Source organism: Natrix helvetica, assembly GCF_964273705.1.
Source record: "Natrix helvetica genome assembly, chromosome: 3".
NCBI lineage: Eukaryota > Metazoa > Chordata > Lepidosauria > Squamata > Natricidae > Natrix > Natrix helvetica.
This window is the reverse complement of record NC_138549.1, coordinates 99,111,732-99,124,617: the sequence shown is the minus strand read 5'-3', so window position 1 is coordinate 99,124,617 and position 12,886 is coordinate 99,111,732. Positions and strand designations below refer to the sequence as shown.

General features: G+C 36.1%; 1 protein-coding gene across 3 annotated transcripts in view; it reads right to left on the bottom strand.

Annotated features, from left to right (window-relative positions):
• The window catches only part of LRRIQ3 (leucine rich repeats and IQ motif containing 3), a 59,224-nt gene that overhangs the window by 34,376 nt on the left and 11,962 nt on the right, over positions 1 to 12,886 (bottom strand). For all 3 annotated transcript variants that reach the window (XM_081947213.1, XM_081947214.1, XM_081947215.1), the window contains one exon: positions 9,726 to 9,859. In XM_081947213.1, coding sequence (XP_081803339.1) covers positions 9,726 to 9,859 — 134 coding nt within the window. The remainder of the gene's footprint in view (positions 1 to 9,725; positions 9,860 to 12,886) is intronic.

The following is a 12,886-nucleotide window of genomic DNA, read 5'->3' as shown; positions in this document are numbered from 1 at the left end:
TGCCCTGGAAATTCTTTAAAATGCTGATGGAAATTTCTGCAAACATATTCTGCTGCTGTTTTTACTGGCATGGGGGTTTTTGTGAATATGTTAAGAAAGGCTATGCTATCCAACATACCTTCATTTATGATTTATTCATGATTTATCAGTTATAGCTTTTTATGTACACTGAGAGCTTATGCACGAAGACAAATTCATTGTGTGTCCAATCACACTTGGCCAATAAAGATTTCTATTCTACCCTATCCTACCCTATCTTTCCAAACCTATCAATGAATCAAGCTTAAAGCATCAGCAAGGACATTTTTTTCCATCCCATCAACAAATTGGAGAAATTGAATAAGAACAATAATGACAAAAGAAATGTTCCTCCTGCTTGCTTAGCCAAACAAATGGTTAAGCTTGGGAAATGATAGATGTTCCATTTTATATCTTCCCAATATTGGTAAAAGAGAAGAACAGAAATGCAAGGCAGAGGAGAGCAGGTAATAGCTACTGTTTCTATCTATTTGAAAACAAGTCCCTTCAATCTTCTGCCACTCTAGAAAAAATTCAGAAATATAAAGTTATAACCTCACATGAGAATATATTTGATACATTTAATATAAAATAGAGCCAGGCCATTCATTTCATATATATTTATTGGACAATGAAGTTTTAAAGAATTCATTTGCTCATGTTTAAGATAACATTTGACAAAAAAAATTCTCAAGAATGGAATGCCAATACTGCCTGCTAGAAATCTGCTTGATGATTTTTGCTGAATATAATTTATATGGCATGTATTTATTAAATTTCTCGCTGTGTACTTTGTAAAGTTGTCTTCAATTAATCAATATTGATTAATGCAAAAAGATTTCATTAATCCAGATTGCAAAAAATTCAGCTGGGTAACCCTGGGCCACTCATTCTCTCTCAGCCCAAGTCGCCTCATAGGGTTGTTGTTGAGAGGGAAAAGAGGAGGAAAAAGTGGGTTGGATATGTTCACTGCCTTGACTTATGTAAAAAAATAATAAAGGCAGGATAAACATAAATTGGTATAAATAAAAATATTAATACCAAGTATTAATTGCTGCTTAGAGAAACATAATTGAGTGTTACAGAATGCATTTTCTTATAGGCTAACATAGTTGGAGACCTTACAGTATTTTTCGGAATATAAGACGCACCTTTTTACCTCAATAAAGAGGCTGAAAATCTGGGTACGTCTTATACGCTGAATACAGCATTTTTTGCCTCCCGAAACCCTGCCCCTTCACCAAAATGGGCTGCATAGCCTCCAGGAAGCTTTTAGAGAGCTCCTGGGGGCCGGGGAGGACAAAAATGAGCATACAATTTTGCTCAATTTTACCCACCCACCCCAGGAGCACTCTGAAAGCTCCCTAAAGATATTCATGCCTTTTGGGGGGGGGGGGAATTGGCTGTTTTCGCAAAAAAAACCTGGCCGCTTTGGGGAGGATTGCAGAGTGCAAAAACTTTTTTAAAAATTTTCCTCTTCAAAACCTTGCTGCGTCTTATACTCCGGTGCGTCTTATACTCCAAAAATGTGGTATTTGTCCTGACTAAAACTAGAAGGGTTTTCTATTTTCTCATAATGCAATGGTTATTGTTGAAATTTAATGCCAGAAGTTCTAAGAAAGCACTGTTTATGTGTGTGGCCTATTTTTTCCCCAAAATCTTTAATGTGATTTTCAAATCACTCTCTCTCTCTCTCTTTTTTAAGGAGTAATTTGTACCTAAGTTTAGCATTTATCCCTCTTGAAAGTAACTGTCTACAATGTTTAAGATTAGGTTAATGTTTAGGGGAAAATATTCAGGATTATATAAATTTGAGCTTTACAGGAGGTTAACATGAAAAATATTATGGAACTGATTAATTCACATATTAAATTATATTTTTTATCTGCTTAACTGTCCCATTTCATGATAAAATGATAGCCCTGGTGACACAGTAGTTAGAATGCAGTATTGAATGCTAACTCTGCCCACAGCCTGGAGTTCAATCCTGACTTGGCTAAAGGTTGACTCAGCTTTCCAAGGTCAGTAAAATGACCTACATTGTTGGGGGCAATATACTGACATTTCTAAACATTCAGAAAGGGCTATAAAGCACTATTGGGTGGTACATAAATCTAATTCTAAGTGCTATTGCTATTGCTAAAATTTATATTAGTTGATTCTGAATACTTTATCTCATAATTCATTTACATTACATCTAGCTAAAACTGATCAGAAGTGTTGCGAATGGATATTTTCTACATGGAACGCTGGGTATAACTAAAGATATTCCAATTTCATGTGTGCTTAATTATAAACAAACCATGGATAGATATTCTGCTAGCCAAACAACTCAGGTGAAGGAGTATTTGAACCTGTGATAGGAAAATTCCAATAAGAAACAAAGGCAACAACACAAGCAAAAATTCTTACTTTAAGATCAGAGATTTATTGTTTCTCATAATTTGGAACATTAGAAATGAATAGATATAAAATATATAATAGCAATAATATACCGCATTAACATATTAATGCAGATGAGAAATAGCAAGTCCTACAAGAACTCCTATAAATCAAAGAGCCCCGAGCCGATCTTGAACCTATCTTTTATGTTGTTCTTCTAACCACATACCTGCTTCACAACCTCACTAACTGTCACTTTCTGTGAACACCTGTGTAACATTACTTTCAATTCCTCTTTTCCCACAGTTTTATTTTTCCTGTTTTAAACGAATCCATACAAGTACATATTTTGCAAAAACATATTTCACAGTTAGCAACGGTTCAGCAGGATTACAAATATTTCTGGTAAATTTTGAAATCATCCTAGCTGAAAACTTTGGTTCATATCTCTTTCTTTTGGGGCCTTCTATTATCCATTATTGAATCTAATAGATCAATAGGCTATATTTCTTGATTCTCACAATCCCCACTTCTTGTTCCTAAGAACAACACAAAATGCAACTTACAAATCAATTTCTGCACATAAGCTACCTTATATCAATTATGGAAGTAAGTGAGATAAACCAAAATCCTTCATTTGACATGAAGGACAGCTACTTTGATTAAAAGGCTTTTCAGCAAGGCAAATACATAAAAGGGGATAGACAGGCTGACCCATTTGAATGGTGGGACGTGCAATCCTAAATGCAGCATGGTACTGAAGAGGAGCAATGCAGCACTGGTCAAAACTGCAGGCAGAAGACCTCTCCTAATGCAGGCTGTTTCTGGCAATCATCACTGGGCTTCCATGAAGTTAGTCTTTTGTTACTTGATGCTGGCATGGCTTTGGGTGAAGGTTGTATGGAAAGCAGGGGCAGAGGTTACTAGCACTTGCCTCCCTGTTATGGCTTCTTTGTCTGGGGTTGGTACTTTCTTACAGTGCAAAGCATGCACCCAGGAGGCCAGATGTTGACACTTCACAGCAGTATTGGTGGTCAAGATGATCTGAAATGAACCCTTCCAACAAGGAGCCAGGCAATTCTTTTGTTGAAATACCTTCACCAGATGCCAAGGGGTGGCAACAGTGGTGGGTTGCAGGTGGTATGCCCCGGTACGCGCGTACCGGAGCCAGCCCGGAGCACCGGATAGCGTTCCAGTACGGTGCTCTGGATGGCCCACCCGCCCACCTGAGCTCCTTATCGGAGTTTAAAGGCTTCTGCACTTTCGCGCAGGCGCATGGCGCCTACAGCGCCTGCGTGATGCTCCATGGAGCAGCTGGAGCGTCGCAGAGCATCGTGGAGGCACTTGAATGCATGTGCGTACTGCACGTGTGTGCACGCGCGCTGCGCGCATCCATGAGGATGCTGCTGGCCCCGTTCCAACCTTACCGGTTGGAACGGAATTTGCAACCCACCCCTGGGTGGCAAGGATGTACAGTCTTTTTTTTTTGGGGGGGGGGGAAGCACGGCAGCAACCTTTGAATGGCATGCCTTTAAGGTTGTGACAAGGGCAGGTTAGGCTTGTATGTCAGCCAGGTTCACCACAGACTAAGGAGGAGCAGACAATACAGTTAGAGAAAAAATGTTTAGCCAGAACATGAACTCCAGGAGAAAACCATTTTTTGTTGATAGCAGAAGACACCCTTCATGGCCAACATGGGCAGGCCCATGTTGTAGACGAACAAGAAAGGGGAAATAGGGCAGCCCTCCAAGTGATGCCATAACCCTATGGAATCAACAGTACAGTCAGAGTTGCACCATGTTCAGAGATAGGAGCAGAGGCACTGCATGACAGCAGCTTGAGAGGGCAGGTGCAGCGCATCCAAAAGACCTTTAACATCCTTAGCATTCTTTATTGGAGATCCTTCATTTATTTTTTTCATCCAGGTCCCACATTTTATGTATAGCATATTCTACTATCCTCTGATTAAAATTCACTTCTTTTTTCATGGAACAGAAACATAATAGTATCTGGGACAGAGGACACTAATATTATTTGATTTAGGCACTCCTTAACACTACTTAAAATTATTTTAATCAATTCTGCCCAAATTCCCAAACCAAGGATGTATTATGTTCAATACATTCAGTAGAAAAGCAAGAGCAGGTGTTTTTCAAGGAAAAGAAATGAGAAAAGTTCTATGGAAGAGACGACTACTTAGTCATTATGAAGTGAAAAGTCAAGGTAAAGTTATAATTGGGGGAGGAAAAGAAACCAGGAAAGAAGTCAAATTAATGATTACATTGCTAAATTGTTTCTCCCTCACCACTGAACAAGCTTAAAACATTACAAATTGCATAATGAATTATATAATCCCAATGGGTAAAAAGACTGCATCATTTCTTTATTTTTTTTTCAAACCCAGATTCCTTAGTTGTATTTTACACAGCTTAAATTTGTAGCAGGGTTTTGGGTTTTGTTGCAAAAACTTTGTCCAAATATCCCGCACACAGACAGACACACACACAAGACTTCCTCTATGAATGAGTCACATTCATAGCTGAGTCTATTCGTACAGTTCACAATGGAATAAGAGAAAGATTGCAGGCTCGCAGTTTGCAATTAAACTAGAAAGCAGTTAAATCTTCCGTGGCTAAAAAGTTTACACTGAAAGTTCCAAAAGTTTGGCAAAAGTTTGCATGGCGGTGTCTAGGATGTCTTTACCAAATCATAAACATAACCATTTTAGACCAGGAGCCCTCCATCACAAAGCAAGAACATTCAACAGAAAACGAACAGAAGAAGGCAACACACATTAACTATATGAATAGTGAATGTAATTCTAGACCACAGGCCAACGGAAAATGCCTTCCTTATCTAGTGGTCCGGCTCAAATGTTTGTGGTTACATTGATGGATCTGGATCCCACTGGATACCCTGTATCTCAGTGTATTTTATTAGTATTCGCTTGCCGATCTAAGGGCAGGTATTCTGCATTAGGTTTTCTTTCTTCTTCTTCCTCTCTCTCTATCTCTTTTTACCCATCTCTGTTTGTTTTCCTCCACTAAGACAGCCCAGGGAACCAGCCATCTCAGCAAAATGAAAAGCAACTAAATCCTGCAACACAGGCAATAAATTAAGGAGAAAGACGTGCCACCTCGGCAAGAGAGCCAACCCTTATATGGAAAAGGCACAGGAAATAAAACCACACACCCTTCCAGCAAACAAGCTGACCCTTATCTAGAGGAAAAAGGGGCGACATGGCAGGAAGTAATTAAGTTGGGATATAGACACTTATAAAAGCAAGCCAAAAGACACTACTAATAATTTGAGATTATTATAAGGAAAGACAGAAAGGAAAAAACAGGGTCAGGTAAAGAAAAATCATAGTGCCGAAGAAAAAAGTACCTGGGATGAAAAATAGCAATTCAGACAAAAGAAGGAATGGAAAACTCAATCCTAGCAGCAAGGTTAAACTTCCTCCAATTAAATTAGGCAGTATCATAAAGAAGACTAAATGACAACGAGGAAGAGAAAAATAAACCAATATAACAAGTGTAAAGAAGTAAACAATTCAAAATAAAGGAGTCAATAGAGAGATGATAGATAATGAGAAGGCAAAAAGGACTCTGACAGAGGCATGCTCCAGTTACATTGAGGCATAACCTTAATCAGGAGAAAAGCAGTAGCAAAATAATCAAGAGTCATATATTCAGAAATCTTATCATAGGAATCATTAAAAGAAACACACTCAGCATAATCAACGTAACAATAAAAAAAACCTATATATGACCACCAAGGCAGGGTGAATAACAATCCACCCAGCTCATACAATAAGGCTTTGGGAAAGATCTGGTCAAAAGGGATTCAAGAAATACTTCATAATATCAATGCAAACACATACGTACATTGTCTATTAAAAAAAACCCAACAAAGAGGCAGTGATAGTAGCAACATCAGGAAAAACAATACACAATCTCAGAAAATACACATATCAATTAAATGCATAAAATATCAAAAAGATTAAACCTTACCACACATTGTCAATGAAGAGGAGGCATAAGAAAGTATTCATTTTTCAAAAAAGGCAAAGCATAGTAAAACACACAGGGGTACGACCCCAACCACAACTTTCAATACAAAGGAATGATCAGTTCCCAGGGGAATCAGCTCCTTGTGACGTCCCAGCCACGGGACCAGCCCCGACTGTTTTGCCCAGATGACCAGCCCCGACTGTTTTGCCCAGATTGCCCAGAGAAAGAAAGAAAGAGAAACCTGTCCTTAAAGCAAGTCTGCAACCTTCCATTGCAACCAATTGTGAGACAGGCTAAACCACAGCAATTTCCCTATCTAACTACTCTATGTCCCCAAAGAGGGATCTTCCAGCTTACCTCTGATCCAAAGTAGACTGTGTCCGGAAAGGAGCAGGTTCTGGTTATCTGGAGGCCAAAGACCAGGAAGTTGTAAAAATCCCAGATGGACACAGATCTCTCAGCAACTGTCCTTTCCCGACCAACATACAGGATTATATTGTTAACAGATTTGTTGCAGAGACAACAAGAGCCAGCGCTGTCCAAAGACGCCTCTGTGGTCATGTGGCCAGCATGACATAATGCCAAAGGCACACAGAACGCTGTTACCTTCCCACCAAAGTGGTCCCTATTTTTCTACTTGCATTTTTACATGCTTTTGAACTGCTAGATTGGGAGAAGCTAAAAAAAGTAACAGGAGCTCACTCGGTTATACGGTGTTAGGGATTCGAACTGCCAAACTGCCGATCTTTCTGATCGACAAACTCAGCCTCTTAGCCACTGAGCCACCGCGTCCCTACAGCTTAAATTTTCCTTAACTATACTGATATTAAAATATTTATTATGAATGCTTTTATGCTGCTTCGGTTTAGATTCTAAACTACTAATAAATTCTAAGTTAATAACAAATACAGTATTAATAATCAAAGAACTCACAGCCATAAAATTATGATACTTCAGTCATAATAATTCATAATCTTATCATAATAAATTAGAACCAGACATTATTATAATCTTCCATTTCATATCCAGGTACTTATTACTCTTCATTACTCTTCAGTCCTCAAATATGTACTGGAAAAGCACTTTTTCAAATGCTTTCTGAATACCAGGAGCGAGTTTGCAGATATTACATTTGAGAAGATATTCCACAGAAGGGAAGTGTTTGCAAAAAATTGCTTTGTGTGAGTAGGTAGCGGGATTTCCAGCAAGCATTCTCTGAAAATATTCCGTTGTAGTAAGCAGTCTCGCGGACAACCACTCCTAGGTCACACAGGATTTTAGAGTTTGTAATAATTATCTTGAACTGCACCTAAGATCAACCAACAACCAATGCAGCTCTCGAAATATTGATGGTGCATGATGATATTGGGTTCTTCTTGTTAACATGTCAGCTGCTGCATTTTACCTTAGTTGCAACTATTTCCTTCTTTATTCCAATATCATCTAAAGTAGCTTTGAGATGTATAAAATCCACCAAGCTTTTCCACCCATTACTTTGCTGATTCCAATATGGGTGAACAGAACTTCAACAGCTGATTCCAGTATGGGTGAACAGAAGTTCAACAGGGTACATTTTCATTATCAGTACTGGTACTAAAACAATATTACAAAGAGACCTAATTCCAAAACTGTCCAAAACCAGTCTTAAGGTGCGTGAAATCTACTAGGCTTTGTCACTCATTACCTTGGAGGAAAGTTAGGTACTTGACATGTCTAAATACAGACCCATTGAAGGAAATAAATTTCATCCTACTACTGCGAGTCCTCGATTTACAACAGTTCATTTAGTGACTGTTCAAAGTTACAATGGCACTGAAAAAAAAGGACTTATGACTGTTTTTCACAGTAATGATCTTTGCAGCATCCCCATGATCATGTGATCAAAATTCAGATGCTTGGCAACTGGATCACATTTATGATGCAGTGTCACGTGATCCCATTTTGCGACCTTCTGAACAAGTGAAGTCAGTGGGGAAGCCAAATTCATTTATCAATCGGGTTACTATCTTATCAACGTATTTAATTATTTAACTGTTTTGTATGTATTTTATAACGTATTTTAGTGACTGTACACCGCCCCGAGTCCCTTTCGGGAGAGGGGGCGGTCTATAAATATGAATAATAAATAAATAAATAAATAAATAAAACTGTAGCAATTCATTTAACAACTGTTTCCCTTAAAACCAAAAACATTGGGCTCAATTGCGGTCATAAGTTCAGGACTACTTGTACAGCTGTCTATTGATTCAAGATTGGTGATTAGTGTTTCATTTTAGGTATAGAGAAAAGCTCTGTGGCATATGCATTTTGATGTTGGCTAATTCCTTGTTCTCAGAAAATATAAATTACCATATGTTGTACCCACACACCTGCAATATCATATATAAAAATGCTAAAATAATTTTAAGTGTCACAAGCTACTTCATACAAATGACACATTCAGAATCGGGTAGTCCGCTTATAATCATTTGTTTTTGGTGAGTAGAAATGCTTATCATTTACTCGATATTTGAAATTTTATTTACTAAATTTAAAATTTTGCAATTATTTTGTATCTAAAAACACTACCTGTAACTTTCCTATATTTCTGAGAAACAATGGCACATTTCAATTGTTATAGGCATTAACCTATTAATCTATTCAGTTTGCAGCAACTTCACACAGTAATTATAAAGTTACTTTAGACAAGTATAAATTGCACTAACAAAAAATGAAAATAATGATTGTACTGTTTAATTTCAACTTATTTGCTCTGAGAACAAAAACAGGAAAGCTTCAAAAATCTTCATAAGTAGAAATTGCAGAATTTTATAGGACCTATTGTGTCTGGGATACATACATTGCTTTTGTGATTTTTTTAAATTAACAATTCTATGTCAAATTTGTTTCAGTTTACAGAATAAATTTAAAGATACAATCTTAAAATGTAACCATGTATGTTAGCCCCGTTTTAGAATATCTGTGTATCAGAGGGTTTTCCGCGCAAACATTTCATAATATATCAGTTTATACAACAGCAATAACATTGGTGAAAATATTCAGAATTAAATAAAGTAAATCTAGAACCATTAAAGTCAGTGCATTTTCCAAAGGCTGTTAGTGGGAAGTCAAACTATAGAGTTTTGTTCTCACAGCACTGAAATAACTAATGACAGCAAAAGTGATTAATCAATGAATCAGCAACTATATCTTTCAGTTCTAAAATATTCAATTAAAATCTGTACAGGATTGCTCCATACACATTTGACAAGGCAACTTTAATTAGATACATGAAAAAATCAATTTATTAAAACTAAGTAAAAATAAACTTACCACCATTTTTTTCTACTTAAATATCCTCTAATCCATCTCTGAATAATCAAGATTGGTGAATGATGAACTAGAACATGATTGATCTTGGAAATTATATTTCTTACTATTTTCATTTCTTCCTGAAAATTAGTATCCTAAAAATAAAACAAAGCAATATAGCAACGTTCATCAAAGTGCATTAAAACCAACTATGCTTTATGTCTTTTTAAATGATATTTCTGAAAGCAATTATTTTGGATAAAGCATCCTAGCTAATTTGTTTTGGCTTATAAATAATTTTTATATATTCTGGTAATAGATTGCTTTTATGTAAACTTTTTAAACTGAACTCGTAAGAGGTCGTAAATTTGTCCTATTCTTTGTTGGAATAAATGGAACTATAAGTTGGAACTAAATGGAACTAAAAGTTCCATTTATCATAGAAACAGACATTTACATCATTTTATTTTTTTTGCAAGGGGCATTTCATATATTTTTGCTGTTCCGAGCAGCAATTTTTTCCATTTTAGTTTAGCTGGCTTTGGTCAATAGCTGTCAAAACTAGAAGCAGGGATACTCACAAATTATAAGTTGATGCTAAATTTAATGCTGAGAAATAATAATCAAAAGTAACAAATTCAATAGAAGTGGTACTTTTGGAATCAAACTGCTCTTTCTTGGCAGGATGGATATAATGAACTATAATTTATCACTGACAAGAATTTTGACTGACTCATGTATCCTAACTTCTCTTATCTTGTTCAGGGACAATGTAAAGATATTTCTCAGATCCCATTTGTACAAATCTGTTCCTATTCAATATCTGACTGGGATTTGTAGCACAATGATCAGGACAAAAATGTTCCACCTTGGGTACATAGAACCAGTAACTGCTAAATTGCTTAATATTATACATTTAATAAATGTGTGTGCACTTAAGTATGTATTAGTATGAATGATGTTCTTCCACGAATGTTATAAATAAGCAATTTTGAAGTATGTAATATACAGGAATTTCATTAATGAAGATTCAACAGGGATTTTTATGAACAGCATTTGTTTCTCAGTATAAAATTCATTATTTCAGAATTCAAATAAAATCAATTAAAAGACTATTCCCTTTCTCTATTATTTAAGGATTCTAGTAAGCAAGTGTTTCTTATTAGCATGTGATTCAAAACAGGACCCATTTTTACTGGTAGAAAACTTCAGAACAATAAACTCCTATATAGTATGCATTGAAATAGAGCTGAGAAATTTTTTCTATATCATGAATTAAGACACATCAGGATTCATCTTTTCACAGGAAATGAAATTGTAAATTTTGTCTCCAAATCCATATATATATATATATATATATATATATATATATATATATATATATATATATATATATATATATATATATATATATATATATGTTTTCTGAGGTTCTGAAGATACTTCCAATTCTACGAGGGAGAAAACCCGAACAACCAAAGACATATATATATATATATATATATATATATATATATATATATATATATATATATATATATATATATATATATATATATATATATATATATATATATATATATACATATATACATATACATATATATAACATCGTCACATTGTAAAAACTACCATTGAAGAGATATTTGCATTTATGCATCATTGATCAATTTGGATATATAGCAATATATATATAGGGGATGCGGTGGCTCAGTGGCTAAGACGCTGAGCGTGTTGCTCAGGTCGGCAGTTTAGCGGTTCGAATCCCTAGTGCCGTGTAATGGAGTGAGCTCCCGTTACTTGTCCCAGCTTCTGCCAACCTAGTAGTTTGAAAGCATGTAAAAATGCAAGTAGAAAAATAGGAACCACCTTTGGTGGGAAGGTAACAGTGCTCTGTGTGCCTTTGGCATTTAGTCATGCTGGCCACATGATCACGGAGATGTCTTTGGACAGTGCTGGCTCTTCGGCTTTGAAACGGAAATGAGCACCGCTCCCTAGAGTCAGAAATGACTAGCATACATGTACGGGGGAACCTTTAACCACCACCACCACCACCACCACCCCACACACAAAGTGATCTGTTCTCTACACATCTTAAAATTAAATAGAGAACTCAATTGAACAAGAGTATCAAAACATTTTACTTGTTTATTTATTCATTGTGGAAATTGATCCAAAGCTAAATATTTGTGTCTGTGCTTTTCAATAACTGGTATGCCCCCCCCCTCGCCCCCTTGTACAGCAATCACTGGAACTAAACATGAACATGAATTGTTGATCAGTCCTATGTATCAGCTTTGAGGAATATGACCTCATTCATCCTTACAGAACAGCTTCAACTCAGGGACTTTGGTGGGCTATTTGAATGAACTGTGTGCTTCAGGTCCTTTCACAATATTTCTCTAGGATTCAGGTCAAAATATTGACTCGATCATTTCCTTCTGCTTTTATCATTCTTCGGTCATGCAACTATATGTTTGGGCTATTGATCTGCTGCATGATAAATTTTTGTTTTGAAATCAGTTCACTGACAGATACCCTGATACTTTCCTGTAGAATTTGCTAATACAATTCAAAATTCACAGTTCCATCAATGACGGTAAGCCGTTCTGCTTCAGAATGGCAAAGCAGCTCTAAACCATGATATTGCCATCACCCGGTTTCAGTAATGGGGTAGGTTTCTTATGCTGTCACTATTTGCTTTTCACCAAACCTAATTCAAGTGGATTTCTTTAGTTTCTCTTTTTATCTTTCCTGGAACAACTTGAGCAGTTTCTCTTTGTATTTTCTCAGAAAGAATTTCCTTGGTTTATTATTTGTTTGTTTGTTTGAACCCCACCTTCCGTATATTGCTTTCCAAGTCACTCTTCTGATTTATTATGTGTATGTCCCTTTTAATTATTAAAATTGTTTTCATTTGCAAATCCATTTTGACATTATTTTCCATATAACTATTAATGGCATTTTAAAATTTATTTTCAGACCCACATCTTTTCTCTTTTACAATCCAGTATTTTTCTAACTACAAATCCACCTTCAAATCAGTCTCTGTTTAATCCAATAAAACCTGTTGTTTTTCTATAGCCTTTGCTATAGTGGCACACAATTTTGTAAGTAAGTTCTGAGTAAACTGGTCACAAAAAGCCTTAATTTCATCTATAATCTAATAGCACAGCCTCATT